Source organism: Nuphar pumila, chromosome 1 (assembly GCF_984573655.1).
Source record: "Nuphar pumila chromosome 1, dmNupPumi1.hap1.1, whole genome shotgun sequence".
Lineage (NCBI taxonomy): Eukaryota > Viridiplantae > Streptophyta > Magnoliopsida > Nymphaeales > Nymphaeaceae > Nuphar > Nuphar pumila.
Window position 1 is genome coordinate 21729162 of NC_143249.1, and position 26581 is coordinate 21755742.

At 37.8% G+C, this 26581-nt stretch overlaps 1 protein-coding gene across 1 annotated transcript; it reads right to left on the reverse strand.

The window, feature by feature from the left end:
* Positions 1 to 26039, reverse strand: LOC149848308 (uncharacterized). Its single transcript, XM_089990011.1, has 3 exons — positions 25634 to 26039; positions 512 to 650; positions 1 to 409 (listed from the first exon to the last, which is right to left on the reverse strand). Exons 1-3 carry the CDS (start codon positions 25988 to 25990, stop codon positions 225 to 227), a joined length of 681 nt encoding a protein of 226 aa, XP_089846137.1. The 5' UTR covers positions 25991 to 26039; the 3' UTR covers positions 1 to 224.
* Between the last annotated feature and the right edge of the window lie 542 nt (positions 26040 to 26581).

Consider the following 26581-nt stretch of genomic DNA (forward strand, 5'->3'; position numbering starts at 1 on the left):
TTTAGTTTGGGCAGAAGATAGCATTATAATACAGTTTTACATATAAACAATATCCACTCCAAAAAGCAGAAGTTATCATTCAAGTGAACCAAGTCCATGGTAAACCAAGAATAAAAAGAGATAGTTTCATTTCATTCATGAAACCCAAGAAATCAATGGGGCTACATTACATCTGGCTCGGGCAGAAGATAGCATTATAATACAGTTTTACATATAAACAATATCTAGGACAAAGTAATGAACTGCTGCAAAGAGGCAACTAAACTTGGAGGCCAGTGCTTGGTTTCTCTTACATATGAGATATCTGCGTAGCGAGGATCCAAGATTGTAGCAATTGTGAACTGGTTCTCAGCTAGCAAAGAAGCGTGTTTGTCAACGTAGAGTGCTGCTGCTAAAGCTGCATGTACTTCTGTAATGCACCCAACCAATTAAAAAACAAATGCTGAGAACGTTAGGCTTGTGTAAGCGCTGAATGAATCGACCTAAAAGAATGGCATCAAAATTTTCGTACCTGGATATCCCTTAAGAGATATAGAAACATCTTCCATTTCCACAATTGCTTGATCTCTGTCACCAAGCTCATATAGTGCCAGAGCTCTCCCTACTCTTGCATAGTCTGAGAAAGCAAAATCTTTGTAATCCTTAACCACCTAAAACAGACCAGTAAATGTTAGAGCAAATCATGCACACATTGTTGAACAAATAAAAACACCTAAAACTGAAGCACAGCTCACTTAAAGGATATGTATGATAATAAATTTGTTGATTGCAATGCTCAAAACGACTTATTTTATAATAAATGGGACCATTTCCAGTCCATGGGTGGTTGAAAGCAGTGACAAAAGTTTTTATCGGCAATTTCTTGTTTTTCAAAAACTCACGAGAAATTGAAAAAATTCCATAAATCTCACATTTTTGGCAAAATCTCGGCAATAAAAAATTAATTAAAAAATCTAAAAATTATTTTTTATAAGAAAATATTAATAAAAATTATTTAAAAATAAAAATATAGGATTTTTTCCGCGATAAATAGTCGTTTAAAACATAAATACCGCATTTAAATCGCGGTATTTATGTTTTTTCATAAATCTCACGGTATTTTGAAAATCTCGCGAGAGATTACCGTTTTAAACTTTCAGGCAATTTCTCGCGAGATTTTCATAAATCTCGCGATATTTGTCACACTGGTTGAGAGAGAATAGAGGGACATATAAGACATGGACGACACACCATCCACCTCTCCCAAAAGAGTTACCATAAGTGACAATTTATTCAAATTTCACTTCTCCATCGTTTTACATTGCCAATTGTAAAAAAACAGCCAGTTTGATTTGCATAAAAAAATTGAAGTATTTCAGAGAAAACTTCTTATTAGTAAGGTTTATTGACAAAGGCATCCAAAAATTTGTTATAAATCAGTTATACCAAAAAAAAAATTGTACTTCAGGCATACCTGATTCAGTTTGTGGTTAACCAAAAGCTTACCTGTGGTTAGTTTCTAGTTAGCCTTTTCTCTTTTCATATATATATATATATATATATATATATATATATATATAGAGAGAGAGAGAGAGAGAGAGAGAGAGAGAGCTGTATATTATACAAAACCAATCTCAGCCATAGAGGAGGATGAAACCAAGAGAAGATAAGGGAAAACGTGGAACTTCATTGAGAAGAAAGATGAAAAAACATACAATAAATAGGCATCAACCCCTCATTGCACTACAAGACAAATATTGTTGACCTTTAACCACCTAACAAGTTACATTGTTGCCCCTAATAAATAACAATATATACATATGCAGTGGGGCAGCACAAATGAGAAGTAATACATATGATGCAACTGAATATTACACTATTCAACACTCCCCCTCAATCTTGAGATGATGCAAGAGGAATCATCCCAAGTTTGGAAAGGAAGGGCTGGTAACAAACTCTAGGTGAAAACATATGCTATTTGCTCCTTTGTACCAACATGCTCTAGAGCAATGACGCCATCCTCATAGGCCCTTATGATGAAATAACAGTCAATCTCAATATGCTTCGTTCTTCTATGGAACTCGGGATTCTTGGCAACATAAATGACACTCATATTGTCAGAATATAAAGGTGTTCTCTCAAAAACTGTCACTCTAAGCTCTTTTAAGAGCCATCTGATCCGTATGACTTCAGCGGTAGCTTGAGCCATAACACTATATTCTGCCCTTGCGATAGACGGAGCAACTTGTTGCTTTTTATTCTTCCAAGAAATCAATGAGCTCTCAATAAAGTTATAAACACGCAAAAACCAATAGTAGAGAGACAATCTTTGGTTGATCTTTGAAAGTCTGAATCACAAATGACTCTAACATCCATGGAGGACGAGGAAGAGAAAAATATCCTGAAGTGCATAATGTCTCTCACATATCGAATAATCCTAAGCACAATTGCAAGATGCATTGACGTAGGCGAACTCATGAATTGACTAACATGCATCACACGAGTAATATCCGGTTTGGTGATAGTCAAGTATATCAAGTTTCCCACCAGTTGTCTGTATACCACAAGATCTTCAAGTTTCTCTCCATCTAAACTTCTCAGCTTGATATTTGTTTTCATAGGCATAGTCACCCTTTTTAAGTCATTTGTCCATCTCGCCTTAATTACAAGATCTGCAACGTACATATGCTGTGACAAGAGCCCTCTTCTAGAGTAAGCAATCCAAAAACCTAGAAAATATTTAAAGTATCCTAGATTTTTCATCTCAAAAATACCAGATAACCTGCTCTTGGTATCAATTATTTAATCTATATCATCTCATCTAATAATCATATCATTCACATACAAGAGCAACATACATCTCCCTTGAGAAGAGGAAGCCGCAAACAAAGCAGGACCATGATGACTACTCAAATCCAAGTGACTTCATAGCCATGCTGAACTTTTCAAACCAAGCACGAGGTGCTTGCTTAAGCCCATATAGAGCTCGCTTCAACCTGTGCACCCTTCCCTAAGAGTCTGAATAATCATGTGGAAGTTCCATATATACCTCCTCATCCAAATCCCATTCAAGAATACATTTTTCACATCCAACTGCCAAATAATCCATTTCACTATTGCAACAACAAGCAATGTTTGTATGGTAGTCATGTGAGCAATTGGGGCAAATGTCTTAGCAAAGTTGATTCCAAATTACTGACTATATGCTTCGACTACTAATATGGCCTTATACCTCTCAATTGACCTGTCTGCTTTAGTCTTTATCTTGAATACCCACTTACAACCAACCATATTCTTGCCCCATGGAAGATGCATAAGATTCAAAACATGCATTCTTTCAAGAGTCTGTAGCTCCTCAACCATTGCTCGCTACCACTCCTCTCAAGAAGTTGCTTCTACATAAGAACTAAACTCGACATAGAAGTAAATTAGAGGTAAAAAGGCACGATACTGACGAGTAAAAGACTCATAGGATTTAAAGTGAGTAGGAGGGACAAAAATTATTACTGACATACCTGAGGAGAAGAAGATGTGGATTGAGACTCCAAACTCACGTGCACGAAATCAACAGGGAGGGGATAAAAAAAAATGACCTTTATAATTCCTACTTATTCTACCTCAATTTGATCCAGAAACGACATCTCCACCACATTTTCTTGCCTCCTAGAATAAGTTTGGCCAAATCTACTATCTCCCCCTTGAGTTACCTCCCCCGGCACCCAGATATCTCTTAACTTTGCTTCCATAAGAATTGGTATAAAAAATGAAAAATCAACAATATTCTTTTCTTTGACCCTACTTTGACTAAAATAAGGCTTGTCCAAACTCAATTCTACATTGGATCATAACACTAGTACCCCTTTTGGCTATAAGAAAAACCTAAGAAACATTTTATTGTGCGAGGAGAAAGTTTAACTATGTATCTACTAGGTAACAATACAAAGCAAGTACACCCAAATACTCTCATCATGCTATAATTAGGGTCGGTACCATATAACTTTTGGAATGAAGATATACCTTCAAGCTAAGTCACACAGACTCTTGTAAAGGGTCATTCGCACCTGCATCGACGTGACGCGGGTACGGGTGTGGCAATCATAAAAAACAGTTGCACCGGTTGCAGTCAAATTTCCTTGGGTGTGGTCAACCACACCCAAAGTTATAAGTGTTTAGAAATTCGGTCCAAAAAAAAATTAAATGCTTTTTAAGGAGGGGAGGTTTTAGGGCACATTTGCGTAAAACACCCCCCCCCCCTTCTTGACCCTTCCTTCACACCTACCGTCCCCACTCCTCCTACCTACGGCAGCACAACGACCTCCTCCTCTTCCCATGGCAGCGATGGTCCTCCTCCTACAACAGCGATGGCGACAAATAAGTTTTCTTCTCTTCCTCCCTCCACTGCCTCTTCTATTTCTTCTCCTCCACCTCTTTCTTCTTCCTTCTCCTCCTCCTCCTCTCTCTCTCTCCTTCTTTCTCCTCCCCTCCTCATTGCCGCAAGGGCTGAACCCAAGGTTGGGTTCGGCTCCTAGGTTAAGTTCTGTTGGGTTCAGCAGAACCTAAACCTGGGTTTAGCTCTGCTGAACCCTACTAGGTTGGGCTCCTGGGTTCAACAGAACCAAACCCAGGGTTGCTGAGTTCGACTATGCTGAACTCAAGCTTGGGTTCAGCAGAACTGAACCTAGGCTTGTTGGGTTTAGTAAGCTGAAACCAAGCCTGGGTTTGGCAGAACTTGAACCCAGACTTGGGTTTAGAAGAACCGAACCCAGGGTTGCTAGGTTCGGCTTTGCTGATGATTTAGCGTAGTCATAATATATTTAGGTTGATTTAATTGTGGTGTTATTTTTTATTGATGTGGAATGACAATTGTAGATTGTCAATTTGATTTATTGTACGAATTTATGCATGACGAATTGATGATATGATAATTGTTTTTAGTTCATTAGTGTTACTGTTAACTATTAAAATATATGTATATATATGAGATATCGTGAGGGGTTTATTCCACAGTTCAGACTGCACAGAAAATAGAGAAGAGGGAGATGCACAATGGTTGGGGTGATAAAAGCTAAAACCACCTCCAAGCCCTAATCTCTTTATATTAAAACACTTTTACAATAGGGACTAAAATATCACACCACAACAATCATATTATAGAAATGCCATTAATGAAAAAGACGTCAACAACATAGTTAAAAGGATTGGCGTGCGTATGGATCTGGATTACGCATGCTCTATTTTAACACCCTCCCTCAAGTTGTACATGGTTTTGGAGCATGTACAATTTGCTCTTTAATAGCCAAAATTGACGTGTTGTTAACCCTTTGGTAAACAAGTCTGCCACTTAATCGTTTGTTCGAACATGGCGTAGTTCTATCTCTTTCATCTTGACTTTCTGCCGTATAAAATGTTGATCAATCTCATTATGCTTCGTTCTGCTATGCTGAATAGGGTTACATGTAATGTTTATTGCGCTTTGATTGCCGCATAGAAGAAATGATCGAATAATTGTCTCCCCAAGATCACTCAATAAGTGTCTAATCCATGTAACTTCTGTCGTGCCGGAAACGATCGACCTATATTCAGCCTCTATACTCGATCATGCCACTGCCTTTTGTTTTCTACTGCTCTAAGATACTAAATTGTGTCCAATATATACATAATATCCAGAGAGAGATCGTCTCTCATCTAGATCCCCTGCCCAATTTGCATCTGTATAAGTGATGAGTTCATGTACTTTATGTAGGTTAACGTTCTTGCAATAAACAAGTCTGACTCCTAATAGTTCCTTTTAAATAGCGTAGAATGCGCTTCACAGCTTCCATATGACCTTTGTACAAAGGGCTTCGTTTATACGGAGTCAGGATCTCGATGAAAAAAAAATTGCTTCTTCAGATCTCGTTGAGCATTCTTCTGGTAGGGTTCCGCAACCGCAACTCTGATACCATATGAGATATCGTGAGGGGTTTGTTCCACAGTTCAAACTGCACAGAAAATAGAGAAGAGGGAGAGAGGTATTAGAATATGGATCGGATATGGATCCAATAAAGGATCCATATCCATTCACGAGTTTTATAATGTAATATGTATTTCTAATACAGGGCATTTTTGTCCTTATAAAAATGTTGTAACCCTATTTAATCTAATCAAGGGGTTTACCACAGCATATAAGAAAATAAAGGAGGTTGTCGATTCCCAATAAACTCCCCTCTTCTTCTTCCTCATCTTTTTATTTTCTACGAAATATTTCAGTTTATCAGCAGATTTAATATGGTATTAGAGCGGCGGAATTTCTGGGCATGAAAAGCCGTTTTTTCCTTCTCGTCAACGGGTGTTGCTCTGCCTCATGTCGCCCTCTTCTTCTCCTTCTATCTTCGTCTCGTAAAGGTTTGTCGTTTTTTCTTTTTCTTCCTCTACATCACGTTTCCTAAAAATTCAATACTCTTATCGCAGATCTAAGATATTCTCTTTAGACATGTCGTGTCTTTCTCTATCTTTCCTCTTAAACCCTAAAACATTTTTGCGTCTGTATTCATCCTCATATTTGTTTTCTTTCAAATCTGCACCTCATCTTCTAAAATTTGCTATTCTCTTTCACCTGCCGACTGTGTCGTGTGGGTTATTTCTCCTTTATTCTGGTCCTATAATCAATCTGAAATCAGTCATATCAAACTTGCTTCGCTGTTTTGATTTCAAATTTCAATTTAAAGCTATTGTTATTGTTCTTGATTCCTCTTAATCCCTCAATATGAATTTCCAAGGTTTGTCAATAGATACTTTTGTCAACTCTGGTCTTTCTTCCACCTTTCTGGGCAGCTTGTCTCTAAAAAATTAAATTCAAATAACTATCTGTCTTGGAAAAGGCAGATTACTCCTTTCATTCGAAGTCAAGATCTTTTACGTCACTTGGATGGCTCAATTTCAGCGCCTTCAAAGTTTATCACACAAGAAATAAAAGAGGAAGGAGGACTATTTAATCTAATCAAGGGGTTCACCGCAGTACATAAGAAAATAAAGGAGGTTGTCGATTCCCAGTAAACTCCCCTCTTCTTCTTCCTCATCTTTTTATTTTCTACGGAATATTTCAGTTTATCAGCAGATTTACTATGGTATCAGAGTGGCGGAATTTCTGGGCGTGAAAAGTCGTCTTTTCCTTCTCGTCAACGAGTGCTGATCTGCCTCATGTCGCCCTCTTCTTCTCCTTCTATCTTCGTCTCCTAAAGGTTTGTCGTTTTTTCTTTTTCTTCTTCCTCTACCTCACATTTCCTAAAAATCCAATACTCTTATCGCAGATTTAAGATATTCTCTTCAAACCTGTCGTGTCTTTCTCTATCTTTCCTCTTAAACCCTAAAACATTTCTGCATCTGTAGTCATCCTCATATATTTCTAAAATTAGCGACTAAATATCTGTTTTCTTTCAAGATTTGCATATGGTTTTTATTGATTTAGAGAAGGCATACGATAGAGTACCTAGGGACGTTCTCTGGTGGACAATGATGAAGAAAGGTGTTTCTCTCAAGTACATTAGTATAATTAAAGATATGTATGAAGGAGTAGTAACCAATGTCCGCACTTGTGGAGGGGTGACAACCAATTTTCCGATAACGGTTGGGTTACATCAAGGATCTGCTTTAAGCCCTTTCCTATTTGCGATAGTGATGGATGAGCTTACGAGATCAATTCAAGAAAATGTACCGTGGTGTATGTTGTTTGCTGATGATATTGTTTTGATTGATGAGTCTAGAGCTGGGGTTAATGCTAAGTTAGAATTATGGAGACAGACATTGGAAGCTAGAGGTTTTAAGTTGAGTAAGAGTAAGACTGAATATATGGAATGTCGGTTTAGTAAGCAACGAAGTAGTGATGGGAGTGTAGTGAAGCTTGGTGAGCAAGATATACCGGTGAATGATTATTTCAAATATTTGGGATCCATCATTCAAAAGTATGGAGAAATTGATGGAGATGTAAATCATAGGATAAAGGTTGGGTGGATGAAATGGAAAAGTGCTACTGGAGTGCTGTGCGATCGTAAAATGCCATTGCGGTTGAAGGGAAAGTTTTATAGGACGACTATTAGACCCGCTTTACTATATGGTACGGAATGTTGGGCTGCCAAGAGACATCATATTCAAAAAATGAGTGTAGCTGAGATGCGGATGCTTAGATGGATGTGTGGAAATACAATAAAAGATAAGATTCGGAACGAAGAGATACGTAAGAAGGTAGGTGTTGCACCCATTGAAAATAAGATGCGAGAGAATCGTTTACGGTGGTTTGGACATATTCGGCGAAGGCCTAATGATGCTCCAGTTAGAAGGTTGGAGAAATGGGAAAATATATTAGTTAAAAGAGGTCGGGGTAGGCCTAGGAAGACTTGGATGGAGATGATAGGAAAGGATATGAATGCTTTGAACCTCACCGAGGACATGGCGTTGGATAGAAATGATTGGAGGAAAAGGATTCATGTGGAAGACCCAAAATGAATTTCTTTTTTGGTTCATATCGCTGACCCCAATTGTTTTGGGATGAAGGCGTAGTTGTTGTTGTTGTTGTTTCAAATCTGCACCTCATCTTCTAAAATCTGCTATTCTCCTTCACCTGCCGACTGTGTCATGTGAGTTATTTCTCCTTTATTGTGGTCCTATAATCAATCTGAAATCAGTCACATCGAACTTGCTTCGCTGTTTTGATTTCAGATTTCCCTTTAAAGCTATTGTTCTTGTTCTTGATTCCTCTTAATCCCTCAATATAAATTTCCAAGGTTTGTCAATATATACTTCTGTCAACTCTGGTCTTTCTTCCAACTTTCTGGGCAGCTTGTCTCTGAAAAATTAAATTCAAATAACTATCTGACTTGGAAAAGGCAGATTACTCCTTTCATTCGAAGTCAAGATCTTTCAGGTCACTTGGATGGCTCAGTTTCAACGCCTTCAGAGTTTATCACACAAGAAACAAAAGAGGAAGGAGGACTGGCAAACGTTGTTCGCAACCCTGCCTTTGTTGCCTGGATGAAGCGCGATCAGGCCCTTGTCGTGTATATCACTTCCATATTGTCTCAAGAGGTATTAGTTTTTATTCTTGATGATTGCACAACTAAAATACTATGGGAGACTCTAGCTCAAACTTACTCTCAGATATCAAAAGCTAAAGTGTTATTCCTCAAGTATGAATTCCAGTTTTTGAAAAAGGGGTCAATGACTATTATTAAATTTTTAAATCAAGTTAAAAGCATCACAGATCAATTAGCAATTGTCGGATATCCAGTATCAGATAAGGAAAAAGTGGAGCAGCCGCTGAGTGCCCTGGGACATAGTATCATGTTCTTGTCACTTCTTTATTGTGTTTACCTACATTGCCCAGTTTTGAGGATTTATGTGCTAAACTGCTCCAGTACAAAATGCCTTTGAAAAGCATGTCTGATACTTCAGCAGGGCAATCATCTACGCATGATGTTTTTGCCACAGGCATGACAATTGATCGCACATGAGGAGATCTTTCCTATAGAGGGGGGCGTGGCAGAGGTAGAGGAGCTCAAATCCAGGGCGGACGTGGGTTGCTACCTACGCCAAATTTCACTACCGGCTCTTCAAAGAGTGTTCCCACATGCTATCTGTGCAACAAACGTAGCCATATTAAGGCTAACTGCTGGCTCAAAATGCAAAACCATAAAAATGTGGCCACACCAGGAACCGCAGGTACTTTTCGGGTCAGTGATGATGCTAAGAATCTTCTCTTGTCTGCAATGGCCAACTTGAACTTGAAACAGAATAATGATGGAGTTTGGTAATGTGGACTCTGGGGCAGCAACTCATGTAACTGGAAATGCAGGTAAGTTCTCTACTTTGATCCCATATTTTGGTAAATCTAATATTGTAACTGGAGATGGGACTCACCACCCTATTTCAAACGTAGGCAATGTCCTCATTCCTTTGTCTGAGTCTTCATCCATTCATTTATCCAATGTTGTCCATGCACCAAATATAAAGAAAACATTGTCTCTGTTTCTAAGCTTGTTGATTCTACCAATTCATCTGTGGAATTTATTCCTACTTTTGTCTTTGTCAAGGATCTTTAAATGAAGCAGACGTTCGCTAAAGGAGAGCGGCGTGAAAACATGTATATTTTCAATGAAGATCCAGTCTCCAGTGTCCTGAAGCCTAAGTTTGATCGTGTCTCTAAAGATGTTCTAAGTATATCCAAATCTAATAAGCCTGATCTTTGGCATTCTCGTCTTGGTCATTGTAGCAAAGTCTTTATTGAAAAGCTAGTGTCTCATGGTTTTCTTCCAGAGACTGTTTCATTTTCATTACTGAAGGACAAAATATGTCCCAGTTGTCCGGTCTGCAAGAGTCATGTACTTCTTTTTCATCAAATAAATAAAAGAGCTTCCATGCCTTTTGAAATAATATGTTCTGATGTTTGGAGTCCTGCGCTCAATCCTTCCTTTTCTGGAAGCAAATACTATGTGTCCTTTATTGATAGTTTCTCTCGCTTTACCTGAATATTCTTTATGAAGCATAAATCAAAAGTTTTTCTTATTTTCTGTCACTTTCATGCCTACGTTAAAACTCAATTCTCCTAAAATATTCAAATTCTCCAATGTGATGGGGGCGGTAAGTATTCCTCCAAAGAATTTTTAGATTTTCTTGAAGATAATGGGATGCATCGTAGAGTTTCTTACCCGTACACCCCATAACAAAATGGAATTGCCGAACGTAAACATAGGCATATTGTGGAGAATGCAATGAGTATGATGCATGGTTGTAACTTACATATTAATCTTTGGACATAAGCTTTTCATACTGCTACTTATGTGATAAATTGTCTTCCTATGCCTATTCTTGAAAATCAACCTCCCCATTATGTTCTATTTGGTGTATATCCTAATTATGATGAGCTACGAGTTTTTGGATGCACATGTTATGTACACATTGATAAATCCATGAGAACTAAATTTTAGAACAAAGGCTCTGTATGTCAATTTATAGGTTATGCAGATGAGCACAAGGAGTACAGGTGCTATGATCCTGTCAATAAGAATATTAGAATTTCCATAAATGTTATTTTTGATGAAAATTGTTTTCTGGGAAATGAAGCAGGTCATGATCGTGAACATGTGGATGCAATTGCTAATTGGTATGACCCATGGCTCAGTGCTGAACTTATTTCACATGTTGCAGAACAATCTACTTTGGCCCCTGAAATCATACATGGTGAGACGGTTTCAGATGATGCATTAGACACAGAATGTCTGAGATACAAAGGTAATGTCTATACCAGAAGACCCAGAGAGCAAACAAATATACCTACTGGAGAACACGTAACATTGTCTAATAACAGAGAGGCACCAAGAAGATTAGGTATGATAAGGCATCCTATTGAGAAGTGGGTTAGTTATGATAACTTTTTTATGGATTTTCAGATTTTTCTATCCAAGATTGAAAAACAGGATGAACCACTTGGTTTTTGTCAAGCTATCCAATCCAACAAATGGATTGAAGCGATGAATGAAGAGATCGAGGCACTTCATGAGTGTCAAACATAGGAGATAGTTGGTCACCCTCCAGATAAAATGTTGGTTCAAAATAGGTATATAATATTCAAATATAAACCGGATGGTAGCATTGAACGGTACAAAGCATGCCTTGTTGCCAAAGGTTTCACTCAAGAATACGGTCAAGATTATGATAAGACATTCAGTCCAGTAGTGAAGATGAGAACTATTTGTATCATACTTGGCTTGGCCATTGAACATGAGTGGACCCTTAGTCAGCTTGATGTTAAAAATGCATTCCTTCATGGAGATTTAAAAGAAGAGATCTACATAGAACAACCTCAAGGTTATGCAGAGAGAAATCCAAAAGAATATGTATGCAAATTAACCAGCGCCCTGTATGGTTTGAAGCAAGCCTCCAGGTCATCGTTTGAAAGCTTTTCATTAGAGATTCAGAACCATGGGTTCTTTCGTTCCCAACTAGAGCATTCTCTGTTTATATTCAGGGACGATACTACTACTGTTTTCTTGCTTATATATGTTGATGATATAGTGATCACTGGTAATGCTCCAGACCATATTCAACGAATTAAAGATTTATTGAGTATGCGGTTCAAAATGAAAGAACTTGGGGAACTGAGATATTTTCTTGGTGTAGAGGTGGACAAACAGGGTGGGAAAATGTCATTAACTCAACACAAATACACTATTGATCTTCTGGATTAAGCAGGAATGACAGATTGCAAACCTCTGCTTATACCTAGTGTTATCAACCAAAAGCTCAGTATTTGTGATGTTGAATTATATCTTGATGCAACCAAGTATCGCAGTTTGGTGGGTATGTTACAGTACCTTACTTTTACTAGACCAAACATTGTATATTCTGTTAATCAAGTATCTCAATTCATGCATGAACTGAAGATTGGTCACATGGCTGCTGTTAAATGCATTCTTCGTTATCTAAAAGGCACAGTGGGTGATTGACTCACATATATACAATCTTCATGGGAGACACCAAAACGTGACATATTGGCATATACAGATGCAGACTGGGCAGGAGATCCAGATGAGAGAAGGTCTGACTCAGGATACTGTATTTTTATTGGAGAAAATTTGGTCTCATGGAGTAGCAGAAAATAAAAGGCAGTGGCAAGATCTAGCATAGAGGCAGAATATAGATCTATGGCAGCTACCACAGCAGAAGTGACCTGGATTAGACATTTGCTTAAAGAGATGGGAGAGGACATCTCAAGTTCGACACTTATGTGTAATAATAAAAGTGCTATACAAATTGCATTCAATCCTGTCCATCACAGTTGGACCAAGCATATTGAGATTGATCAACACTTCATCATACAAAAAATAGCAGACAAAGAGATTGAACCGGTTTATGTGCCTTCAGAAGACCAAGTTGTTGATATGTTCACAAAGGGTCTCACAAATCACCGTTTCTGGTATTTGAAGAACAAGTTGCACATGGTTCGAACCCATGCACAACTTGAGGGAGGGTATTAGAATATGGATCAGATATGGATCCAATAAAGGATCCATATCCATTCACAAGTTTTATAATGTAATATGTATTTCTAATACAGGGCATTTTTGTCCTTGTAAAAATGTTGTAACCCTATTTAATCTAATCAAGGGGTTTACCGCAGCACATAAGAAAATAAAGGAGGTTGTCGATTCCCAATAAACTCCCCTCTTCTTCTTCCTCCTCTTCTTTTTATTTTCTATGGAATATTTCAATTTATCAGCAGATTTAATAAGAGAGAGTTGCACAATGGTTGGGGCGATAAAAGCTAAAACCACCTCCAAGCCCTAGTCTCTTTATATTAAAACACTTTTACAATGGGGACTAAAATATCACACCACAACAATCATATTACATAAATGTCATTAATGAAAAAGACGTCAACAACATAGTTAAAAGGATTGATGTGCGTATGGATTTGGATCTAGATCCAGATCCATACGCATGCTCTATTTTAACAATATATATATATATATATATATATATATATATATACCCTCACGCACCCCGCACCCAAGTTTTTTTTAAGTGTTGCATCGCCGCACTCATACCTACACCTATGTGACATAGCCTTTAAGAGTTGGCATACGATTGATCAAATAAATTGCCATACAAACTGCATCAGTCTAATATTCCCTAGGTATATTTCCGCGAAATAGCAAGGTCCTAGTAGTTTCCAATATGTATCTGTTATTTCTCTTAGCCACACCATTTTACTCTGAAGTGTAGGGACATGTCTTATAATGCTTAATTCCTTTATCCTGTAAGAAATTATCAAACATGGGACTAACATATTATCCTCAAGAGTTGGTACAAAGGGCTTTGATTTTTGCAGAAAACTAATTTTCAATCATTGAAAATTTTCTTGAATATCTCAAAAAGTTCACTTCTATTTCTCACAAAATAAATCCATGTAAACCTTGTATAGTCATCTATGAATGCGATAAATTATAATGACCCCCCCTTGGACAAAATAGGAGATGGACCCCACATATCAAAATGCACAAGATAAAAAGGACTATGGGACTCCCTCTCTTTGACTCCAAAAGGCAAGGCATGACCCTTGGCCAATCTATAAATGTTACAATCTTGCACCTCCTAGACTACCAGAAGTGACTAAGTATTGCAACCTAGAGCTGGATATATGTCTCAGTCTCTGGTGCCACAAAAATGACTCATCTAAATTAGTAGCACCCAAGCCAACTTCACATCTCCTCTACTTGCTCATGTCTAACCAATCCAGATAATATAGATCACCCTTTCTAAGACCAAATCCAATCCTCCTCCCTGATAGTTGATCATGCACAACATAGTCAACAAGAAAAAATGTGACATTACAATTGAGTAGTTATTTGATCAACAAAAATAAGATTCACGGTCAATGAAGGAATATGATAAACTTGTGAAATATTAAGCTTACTCCCAAAAAAGGAAGCAGAAGACACAATACCAACTTTCAAAATTGACATCAAAGATCCATCTGCAGTGCGAAAACACCACTGCATGGATGACAATTGGTTATGATATACTCATGAGTTGTCGTATAATAGAATGCTCTTGAGTCTATCAACTAACCATGGGGGCTACCAAGAATACCTACATAAGCACTACTAGAGAAAGGAGGACCAGAGGTAGAGGAGGGTGTGGCAGAATGCACAAAAAGCTGGAACTGTTGAATCTAGTGTTGCATTTGCTGCATCCACTCCAACAACTGATGGTGGGTGCTGCTCATAATCTCAACTGAGCTAGACATGGAAGGAGCACTAGACTGAGAACCAAAATTGCTCACATTAGATATGTCAGACTTTTGTCTTGGAGCCCTCTTCCTCTGTAGAAGCAGCTACCACTCCACCCTTCTTCTTCTTGAGCATTGGACATGAATTTTTCATATATCCATATCCCTCATAATAATGATACTGGATGGAGCTCATATCACCATGTCCTCCATCAGACCGACCTTTTGCTCTACCTCCACCTCGACCCTTGAACTAATGGGTCATTGTAAGTACACTCTCTGTTGGAGGCTAGCTACCAAGAGACTTGAACTTAGTCTCTTTTGTAAGAAGCTCACCTAATGTTTGCACTGGGGTAGGGAGAAAAGACCGATGAAGTATGTTGTTGTACACACTATCAAATTCGAGATGGAGCACCATAAAAAAAATCAATCACTTACTTTTTGTCCCTGGCCTCAACATCCCGATTCTTGCATTCAACACACCCATTGCATTTATTACACTTCATGATTCCCATCATAGATGTTAAGGTGTCTGATGCTTGTTGAAAGCGAGCATAGAAGTCCTGAATGGACTCACTCCCGTGCCTTAGAGACTTCAACCCTTGTTCTAATTGATACCCCTCTTCACCCAATTAGACTGTTCACATGCTTCAAATAAGCCTAAGCATCTTTAGCATTTTTTATACTTCATGATATTCACTGAAATATTATGTTCTATTAACCCCAAAAGCCATAACTTCACCATGGCACTGTCCCTCTCCCATTCTACAAGACTCGCCTCATAGTTGACATCGTTTGCCTTGGGCTTGGTTGAAATGAAATGGGGATCTTCGAAACACGAGCTTTGATTAACAAGAGCAAGTGTCAAGAATGACACTAAAGCATAACCCTTAAAAAGGGTATAACTGGAAACAAAATAAAAATAAAAATGTATTCTTTATTGATATGAAAAACCAATTGCTTAAGAAGCATTGGAGTGAAATACAAGAGGGGCTGCACCCCTTTATATACACAGCTGAAAGAGGACTCAATAGAGCTGTTGGGCACAGTCCAACAGCTCTATTTAGAGCTGTTGGAATGTGTCAGTCCAACAGCTCTATTAAGAGCTGTTGGACTGTGTCAGTCCAACAACTCTATTGCTAGTCAAGTCTGGACAGGACTTGACTAGCAACAGTCATTCTAGTTCAAACTGAACTAGATGACATAAAGACAAAAAATAAAAATAAAGGAAAAAAAATACAGAAAAGAAAGAAATTAAAAATGTATTTATATATATAATAATATAATATTATTATATATACATATATGTACAGTTTTACATTTTAACACTCCCCCTCAAACTTACGGTACAATGAGCGAAAGTTTGTCTAAGAGAAAGTGAAATCGGGGAGCAGCGAGAGGCTTTGTAAAGAGGTCTGCTAACTGATATTCTGAAGTGACATATGGCAGATCAATTATCCCGTGTAGATATTCCTCTCTGACGTAGTGACAATCCATTTCGATGTGTTTGGTGCGTTCGTGGAATGTTCTGTTACTGGCAATGTAGATCGCACTTTTGTTGTCACAACACATTTGTGAAGCCTTTGTTGCTTCAACTCCCATGTCAGCAAGCAGTCGTCGGAGCCAAACTACTTCCATGGTCGTGGTTGCCATGGCTCTGTATTCAGCTTCGGTGGATGAGAGAGATACCTTCTGCTGCTTTTTACACCTCCACGAGATTAATGATTCCCCTAAAAAGACACAAAAGCCAGTGGTTGAGTGTCTGTTATTGGGATCACCTCCCCAATCAGCATCAGTATATGCAATTAAATCAAGAGAAGAGGAGGAAGATAAGAAAAGTCCTCGTGAAAGAGAGGACTTGATGTATCTGATAATACGCATGACTGCTCCCATATGAACAGAAGTAGGAGCATGTTGAAATTGACTTGCTGTATGAACAGCATGTGCTATATCTGGTCTGGTAATGGATAGATAGGAAAGTGCCCCGACAAGCTGTCTGTAAGGAGTAGGGTCTGCAAGAAGTTCTCCATCATCAATCTTCATTTTAACATTAACAACTTCTGGAGTGTCAACTTTCTTATCATCAGTAATACCAGACCTGAAAACAATATCAAAAGCAAATTTAGTCTGAGATAATAAATATCCTCTAGGAGAATAAGCAACTTCAATGCCTAAAAAATATCTCAACAAGCCCAAATCAGTCATTTCAAAATGAGATTTAAGAAGTGTTTTGATTGTTTCAACTCCCTGTTTATCGCTTCCGGTGATGATCATATTATCCACATAAAGAAGAAGCACAATGATTCCTGCATCAGAATTCTTAATAAACAAAGCAGTGTCAGTTAAACAGAATTGAAAACCAATATCAATCATAACACGACTAAACCTATCATACCAAGCTTTTGGTGCTTGTTTAAGTCCATAAAGAGCTTTTTCTAAGCGAAGGACTTTACCCTTAGGAATACTTAGACCAGGAGGGGGTTCCATATATACTTCTTCAACTAGCTTTCCATTTAAAAAAGCATTTTTGACATCCATTTGAAAAATAGACCATTTTTTGATAGAAGCTAAGGCAATTAAGGTTCGGACAGTAGTCATACGAGCCACCGGAGCAAAGGTTTCTTCATAATCAATCCCATATTCTTGGGCATAACCTTTGGCTACTAAACGGGCTTTATATCTTTCAAGAGTACCATCACTCTTGGTTTTAATTTTATAAACCCATCGACATCCTATAGTTTTCTTCCCTGGAGGAAGATCTTGAATATTCCATGTAGAAGCCTTTTCAAGTGCATCTAATTCAACTTTCATGGCTTCTATCCATTTGATATCATTTTTTGCTTGAAAATATGTGGATGGTTCTTCATATGAGTGAATTAATGCAATAACTGCCCTATATGTGGGTGAGAAAGACTCGTATGATACAAACTTTTCTGGAGGCCTCGAGATTTGGGATGATTGTCTAGTTGGAATGTTAGAATATTTCTCAAGTGCACATGGAGTATTAGACTCTTGTCGCCTGGAATATTGAATACTAGTATCTCTATGAACTTCTTCATTTTCAACATTAAGATCAATAATTCTTGGATCATCATCAAAGTTACAATCAAGGTCATATTCATCAGATGTTGATGTTAGATCTAGCAAAAAGGAGTACTCAGTGACGTCTTTTAATTTTCTAAAATCAAAGAAGCTCTCCTTTTCAAGAAAGGAAACATTTCTAGACACATATAGTTTATTATTTTTGAAGTCAAAACATCTATAACCTTTCTGGTTTTCAGCATATCCTAAAAAGGCACAGGGAATCGCACGAGGGGAAAGTTTATCATTTTTGTCAGTAAATATGAAACATTTGCACCCAAATATTCTTAATCTAGAGTAGTCTGGAGAAATGTTCATAAGTTTTTCAATGGGAGTGATATTTTGTAACGAAGAAGATGGCATCCTATTAATGAGATAGGTGGCAGTTAAGGCAGCTTCTGCCCAAAAGTCTTTAGGGACTTGATTTGCTATTAATAAAGTTCTAGTGGTTTCTATAATATGACGATGTTTTCGTTCTGCCAGTCTATTTTGTTGAGGTGTATAAGGACAAGATCTTTGATGTGTGATGCCATGCAATTTAAGATAATTTTGAAAATCTATGGATAAAAACTCTCCCCCTGAATCTGTGCGAAAAATAGTAATATCATTTTGAAATTTGTTTTTAACCATATTATGAAAAGTTTGAAAGTATGAAAATACTTCAGACTTATGTTTGAGAAAGTACATCCACGTATGTCGGGAGAAATCATCGACAAAAATAACATAGTAAACAAATCCTCCTTTAGAAATTACTGGTGCAGGACCCCAAACATCCGAGTGTATTAATTCAAGTGGTCTTGAAGAGAAAAAGGTTCTGTTCTGAAATGGTAATCTTTTCATTTTGCCGAGAATACAATCTTTACAATCAAATGATTCAGAGTTACAAAATTTCCCTAGATTTGGAAAATGTTGGATTTTGGCTATATGTGGGTGACCAAGTCTCTTATGCCACAGTTCCAACTCTATTTTTTGAATATTATAACAAAAAGCTTTCTTCGGCATTTCCAAAAAATCCATGTAATAGAGTCCTCCTTCTCTATGGCCTTCCCCAATCAGCTTGCCTGACTGGCGATCCTGTACCCAACAACCATGAGAAGAAAAAGAAATATTACACCCATAATCAGAAATTTGAGATACAGATAAAAGATTTAAATTTAATTTGGGAACATGTCTAATTTCTGGAATAAAAAATTTTTTTGTTTTATAAATTTTTTCAAAATCTCCTATTCCTTCTATTTCAAGAGAAGTCCCATCAGCAGTAAAGACCTTTGACACACTTGTTTTATTTTTAACACATTTGGATAGACTTTGATTATTTGGGGTCATATGAAAAGATGCACCAGAGTCAAGAAGCCAAGAAATTTTACCTAAATCAGAAAAAGATGAGGCTGCTGCGCCGGTTGAAGCTTCAGATGAGGAAGAGGCACCTTTGATGAGAGGCTGAAGGATCTCCATTAGTTGGGCCAGGGAAACTGGTGCATCCTGATCTTTAGGCTCCGATCCAGCAATTGCAGCTCTTTTTTCTCTCAGCTCCTTAAGTTTGGGACATTGTGGCCTGTAGTGTCCCGGTTCATGACAGTGATGACAAATAACTTTCTTCTTATCATAGTCACCATTTTGTCGGTTAAAGTGAGGAGGCCTATATGATCGAACATGATTCCCTGGTCTAGACACGGCTAAAACGGAATCATCTTCAATTTTTAAAGAACCTTTCCGGAGACGATTTTCTTCCATTGTTAACTCTTCAATAGTTTCCACAATAGAAGGAATTTTTCCCCGGTGAAGTAGGGCCGATTTAGTGGTTTCAAATTCCGGCCTTAATCCAGTGATAAACTGGTAAAAATGTTCAACATCGAGTTGTTTCTGACGAAGCTCGATGTCTTCGGCACAATGCCACTTTGGTTCTAAAAGGGAAAGTTCTTCCCAAAGTTCGGACAACCCATTGTAATATTCACGAATAGTTTTGTCTCCTTGTGTCATCATTCGAACTTTTTCTTGGAGGTTGCACACGTGTGCAATATCTTTAAGGGAATACATATTCTTAAGGTATTCCCATGCCTTATCGGCATGATCAAATTTGGCAAGACTTGAGCATTTTTTAATGTCAACGCTATTGATAAGCCATGACATTATCTTCGCATGAGATATTCTCCATTCTTTCCATTTCTTCTCGTATGAGGCAATAGCCTTGATTTTCTCTTCTTCCGATAGAGGGACGTCTTTATCTCCCTCCTTTTTAGTAAGAGATAGCTTAGGTTCCGAATCGGAACCATCCACAATCCCCCATAAGCCTTTTCCCCATATATGGTGCTTCATGATTGAAGCCCATGTTACATAGTTCGTATCGCTTAGTTTCATAGGCATGATGGTGACTTTATCATTGTCATCCATCGATTACAAGGAGAGAAAGAATAGGGATAGAAGAGAAACAAGAAGGAAAATGAGAAAGAAAAAAAAAAAAAACAATACAACAAGATGTGAAATCTTCTCCAATGAAGTGATAAAACACTTCTCTTCAAGTGGCGAACACTTTTGCAAACGGGCACGGAAACCGAGGCAGCTTTTCCTCAAGATTTAGTACTTCCGCGGCTTTGATACCATGAAATGAAATGGGGATCTTCGAAACACGAGCTTTGATTAACAAGAGCAAGTGTCAAGAATGACACTAAAGCATAACCCTTAAAAAGGGTATAACTGGAAACAAAATAAAAATAAAAATGTATTCTTTATTGATATGAAAAACCAATTGCTTAAGAAGCATTGGAGTGAAATACAAGAGGGGCTGCACCCCTTTATATACACAGCTGAAAGAGGACTCAATAGAGCTGTTGGGCACAGTCCAACAGCTCTATTTAGAGCTGTTGGAATGTGTCAGTCCAACAGCTCTATTAAGAGCTGTTGGACTGTGTCAGTCCAACAGCTCTATTGCTAGTCAAGTCTAGACAGGACTTGACTAGCAACAGTCATTCTAGTTCAAACTGAACTAGATGACATAAAGACAAAAAATAAAAATAAAGGAAAAAAAATACAGAAAAGAAAGAAATTAAAAATGTATTTATATATATAATAATATAATATTATTATATATACATATATGTACAGTTTTACATTTTAACATTGGTCTCATCCCAGAATCCAATGTGTCCATGATCCTTGATCACCATTTGTATAAATTTTACCCAATATGCAAAATTAGTCCCATCAAACTTCACGGAAATAATTTAGATATTTTCCTTCTCCATACTCTCTATAACCCCCAACTACAATATGTTGTTGCACAAGAAAAAAAAGCAGATGGCACTGGAACACCACCACAAATATGCTGCAAATAGCACAAGAACACTACCACAGATATGCTGCAAAAGAGCAAACTCCGAAATATCAATAAGCAACTGTCCATATCAACATGCAGACTCACAATCAATAAAGTGCTACTGGGTCATTGTACACAAAATCTAGAAGTACTCCTCACAAGTGCACAAAATGGGCTAATATCGCATCCAAGATGCACAAAATAAGTCAGCCACACTACAAAACCAAGAAGCCCAGAAATAGAGACCCAAAACATTCAGCCGATGGTCATAGGAAACCTCAAAATAGGGCACTGCCTTCTATATACCCTCAAAAACATCAATAAAACTCCAAAAATCCTTCATAACACCTTACAAAATAGATCCCAAACTACTAACACAAAAAACGATCAAAATAAAAGTAACCCAACCCTTTAAAATCTACCAATAAGATAAGAAACATAAGATTTCTCAAATCTGGACTGAACTTCACATAATATCCAGAAAATAGAAGAAAGTTCACAGAAAATCAGATACTTATCCAAATTGCCCGTTCTTTGATTCAGAAACCATCTAAAATCTGCCTCTGTCAAAGCCCAAACTTGGATTTGCCAGATGCCAACCTTTAACTCATGCAACCCCTTAAAGATGACATCATCTGGCATAGATCTCAATGCAGATGAATGAAGCAGTTTCCTACCTCCACAGCAAAAGAGCCTCTTGTAAATGGTGGAATTGGCTCTGATGCCATATACAAAACCAATCTCAGGGATAGAGGATGATGAAACCAAGAGAAGAGAAGAGAAGAGAAGGGAAAACATGAAACTCCATTGCGAGATGGAAAACATACAACAATTAGGGATTGAACCCCTCCTTGCAGTACAAGACAAATATTGTTGACCTCTAACCACCTAACAAGTTACATTGCTACCCCTAATAAATAATAATATATACATATACAGTGGGGTAGCAGAAATGAGAAGTAATACATATGATACAACTGAATATTACACTATTCAACATATATGAGAGAATGGGTGATGTGGTCAGAAATTTTGAAGTACATTCCTAATAGTGAGAAGATATTAATAGAACCTTCTAGGCAGGACATTGTTGCAGCTACAAATAGGATGTTGGAAGGCAGAGGTAAACCATCATGGATACATACAGATATTACTGGTCAACTTTCTGAATTTGCTCAAGTGTGATGCTAATTGGTGGATAAGGAATGTAACCTAGTTGCCCGTAGCCTGGAGAGGTTGCATGATGGCATCATTGAGGATAAAGTCTGGAAGGATAAACCACCTGATTGGTTCCCAGCCCTTGATGGTTTTTAATTCTCGATATGATCTAAGTTTTATTCTTTTGTACTGGTAGGGGTTCTGCCTAACCCCAGCTTGCTAATCAGAGAGAGAGGTAAAATGGGCAAAAAAAAGTATAATTAATGAGGGTAAAACTAGTATAGTTTTGAATTTTGTAACTATTAATATGGTTAGAGGGAGAATAGTTACCAGATGTATGAATTTGAATAAGCAACGATAAAATAAGGTATCATTTTGAGTTATAAATTTTTCTAGATATGAATTAGAATTATTAAAACAAAGACTAGGTACATTTTTATAAATGACCGAACCCTAAAAGTCATTTTTTCCAAGAGCTACCTCAATTTGCACCTGAAGTGGTATTTTTGTGCAAGATCTTCCACAAACCAAGCATTGGATGACATCCAAAATAAGGAAGGTTAGATTCATGCAAATTAAAGGCACAGGACGAGTCAATGATTTAAAACCATGAGGTAAGAAGGATATCAAAGTTTCATGTAAGATGCAACCACAAGGATGAAGTTTACAAGTTCATCTACACAACTCTAAATGACAAACTCAAAGAATATAGAATCTATAGCATTACATTATCGCAATCAAGAATTCAGGTGAAAAGAACAAAACGTCAGAACAAACTACAAGCATGTGTGTGAACAATCAAGATAAATGTGACTAATTAGGGCTTGAGTGATCATAGAAAAATATCTGATTAGTTATCCAATGTGCCAAAAATGAATAGTATGATTCTTTGGCACACTCACCATGTGGCATAAGTGCAAACAGGCTTAACAAAGTTTTCTTTTCTAGGCTGTCTATGGCATTTCAATTCTAGGCATTGTTTATGAAAGGAACATGCGTTAGAACAATGGATCATGTTCATGTGGGTTGAAGTGAGCAGCTTGAGCTTCACAATGACAGTTTAGTAGGTTAAGGTCATATGAAGGTTTTGTTTCCAATTGTAAAGAAAATCAAATGATAATAGCTTCATCATATAGAAGAAATGAAAAAGAAAGTGTAATGTAATCTGTGGAGCATGTGGTCAAACAGTAAAACTACTTAGGGATCACTTGGACAATAACCAGTGTGGTAAAATGTCACTTGTGTGAGATGCAGATGCAATCCTTTGCTGATAATGTTGGAATGATGCAATACGAGCATATAAATGCCCGAAGAACTGTACAAAAACATGCACACAACATAAGTGGCTCACTTAGGCAATGAATTTGAAATCCAAACTATCAAGATAAGCACATTATGATAATTCTTTAGTATTCGAAGATATGACAGAAATATCTTAAGGGAGGCAGGTATTCCATCAATGCCATCAGGTTTATCAAATTCAAATTAAGTTGCCTCCACTGTAAGGAAATGGATCATGTTTTGTTCAATTTAAGCAACAAAGAGGAGGGAGTACGGCTTGCAGAATAGAGTGCCTTCTTGTCTGGTCTTATTAAATACTTTCACGTAAGACCATACCAGATGGATTGTTTCATGCCTGCAGTACCAATATCCGAAAAAAAAAAAAACTTGCCCAACACAAGAATCAATACAGGATCATAATTTCTCATAGAAAGGCAATTCAGGTAGCAAACCTATAAAGCCTTTTCAATCAGCAAAAGCAAGCAACTTCATCCCCATCAAGCAAGGGAGCTAAACTTTATCAATGAGAATTTTGATGAAGATATACATTAAGAAGCGGCTCTTAAGACCTAATAGCTCGGTAGTTTTATCCTATTGTAACAAACATGCATGATATTTCAAAAATTGTGTCATTTTTTGTACCAATAGTTTCAGAAGCCTGGATATTTCCAAAAAATGTGATATTGAAATTTCACTTACTTTGAAAATATTGTGTTTCTGTTGTGATATTAATATGATAAAAACACCTTTTAATTTTTTGTATTTTTTGATACATGTCATTTTTATGTTTTTTATTTGTCATATATGCGGATATTTTCCCGCGATTTCCTCAATTTTTTTTTTTTAATTTAGCACAAGATTTTCCCTTTCCTATTTGCTATAGTGATGGATGAACTTACGAGATCAATTCAAGAAAATGTGTTGTGGTGTATGTTGTTTGCTGCTGATATTGTTTTGATTGATGAGTCTAGAGCTGGGGTTAATGCTAAGTTAGAATTATGGAGACAAACATTGGAAGCAAGAGGTTTTAAGTTGAGTAAGAGTAAAACAAAATATATGGAATGTCAGTTTAGTAAGCAACAAAGTAGTGATGAGAGTGTAGCGAAGCTTGGTGAGCAAGAAATATCAGTAGATGATTGTTTCAAATATTTGGGATCTATCATTCAAAAGTATGGAGATGTAAATCATAGGATAAAGGTTGGGTGAAAGAAATGGAAAAGTGCAACTAGAGTGTTGTGCGATCGTAGAATGTCATTGCAGTTGAAGGGAAAGTTTTATAGGACGACTATTAGGCCCACTTTACTATATGGTACGGAATGTTGGGCTGCCAAGAGACATCATATTCAAAAAATGAGTGTAGCTGAGATGCGTATGCTTAGATGGATGTGTGGAAATATAATAAAAGATAAGATTCGGAACGAGGAGATACTTAAGAAGGTAGGCGTTGCACCCATTGAAAATAAGATGAGAGAAAATCGTTTACGGTGGTTTGGACATATTCGGCGAAGGCCTAATGATGCTCCAGTTAGAAGGACGGAGAAATGGAAAAATATATTAGTTAAAAGAGGTCAGGGTAAGCCTAGGAAGACATGGATGGAAATGATAGGAAAGGATATGAATGCTTTGAACCTCACCCAGGACATGGCATTGGATAGAAATGATTGGAGGAGAAGGATTCATGTGGAAGACCCAAAATGATTTTCTTTTTTGGTTCATATCGCCGACCCCAATTGTTTTGGGATGAAGGCGTAGTTGTTGTTATTGTAGCACAAGATTTTCCCTTACATTGGCTTCAGCAATCGACATACTATTGATCACAAGCATACAGTTTCTTCAGGTGCAACCAGAGAAGAGTTCAATAAGGCTATCCGTTTAGGCAAAAACTAAAATTGGTCAAGAACTGAAGATCCATGAAGGCCGAGGCTCCATCACTCTCACACTAACCAACAACTTTAATGAGATAATGCATTGTTTCTGCTGTTTTTTTCACCAAATCAATGGCAGTAATAACACACACACACAGAGCGAAAGAGAGAGAGAGAGATGGACGAGGTGGGTACCTGCGAAAAGCACTTCAAGGCATCGCCAAAGTCGCCTTTGGCCTGAAATTCCCTTCCTTTGTCGAGTAATTGAACGGCTTCATCGACCCTTCTCTGGAGCACCAAGCTGGCCTCACTCTCGGAAGGGGCGACGGGGTCGAACGGCGGCAGTGGAGAGGCGGAGAGGACTGGTGAGTTGGGAAGGAGCAGTATGGCGCTGATGGGGAGAGAGGAGAGGAGGACACGCCTCGTCGTCAGCGGTGGCCGTGCCGAGCAGATGGCCCCGCGGCTAACAACTCCGGCGGCGCATGTGGAAGACGACGATGGATTGGCCTCAATCCCCAGAAGAGGGACCATTCTGAAGGCCACCACCATCATCCGCTAATCGCCTCTCTCTCTCTCCCTCTTTTTGGGAGCAAAGATTGAATGGTACCGAATTCGATAGCGTTATATATTTTTGTATATTATAAATTTTATATAGGCTGGTATTTTCTTTAAGATATTTTTTAATAAGCTTGCTGGGTCAGGCAGACCCTCAAGCAGGGCTATAAAAGAGCGAAGCAGGTTATATGTCCTCCCCAACAGGGGAGTTAGCTACATCTCATGTTCGGGGTCCCAAAGAGCACCACGTATATAAGCATGTGCGTCTCGTATCTTCATGTTTGTTAGCATTAATTAGCGTTGGAGTTTGATGCGATTGCGAAGACTTAAGTACCCTCTCCTCCATTGGTGCAAAAAAAAATGACGATTCTTGAAAAGGAGTGGTTGTAAAGACTTAAGTGCTCCGAAGATGATTATTTAAGACCCAGTCTTTGCACTGCAGGATTATCCGAGAAAGAAATCTCCCCTGGAGTAGGCCATGAACATCAACCCTCTCACACACTCTCTCTCCCTTCTCTTTCTACTTCTGTGTACATCCAGCAGAAGATCCTACATTGCTCCATCAAGCACCGACTGACCTGCACATTA

What these genes read in the sequence shown, in the direction of transcription:
- LOC149848308 (XM_089990011.1), bottom strand. Translation starts at nt 25,990, where the DNA reads ATGATGGTGGTGGCCTTCAGAATGGTCCCTCTTCTGGGGATTGAGGCC. An exon ending in CCTTGAAGTGCTTTTCGCAG is followed by an intron (nt 651 to 25,633) that starts GTACCCACCTCG and finishes GGTCTGTTTTAG; the next exon opens with GTGGTTAAGGATTACAAAGA. An exon ending in ATCTCTTAAGGGATATCCAG is followed by an intron (nt 410 to 511) that starts GTACGAAAATTT and finishes GGTGCATTACAG; the next exon opens with AAGTACATGCAGCTTTAGCA.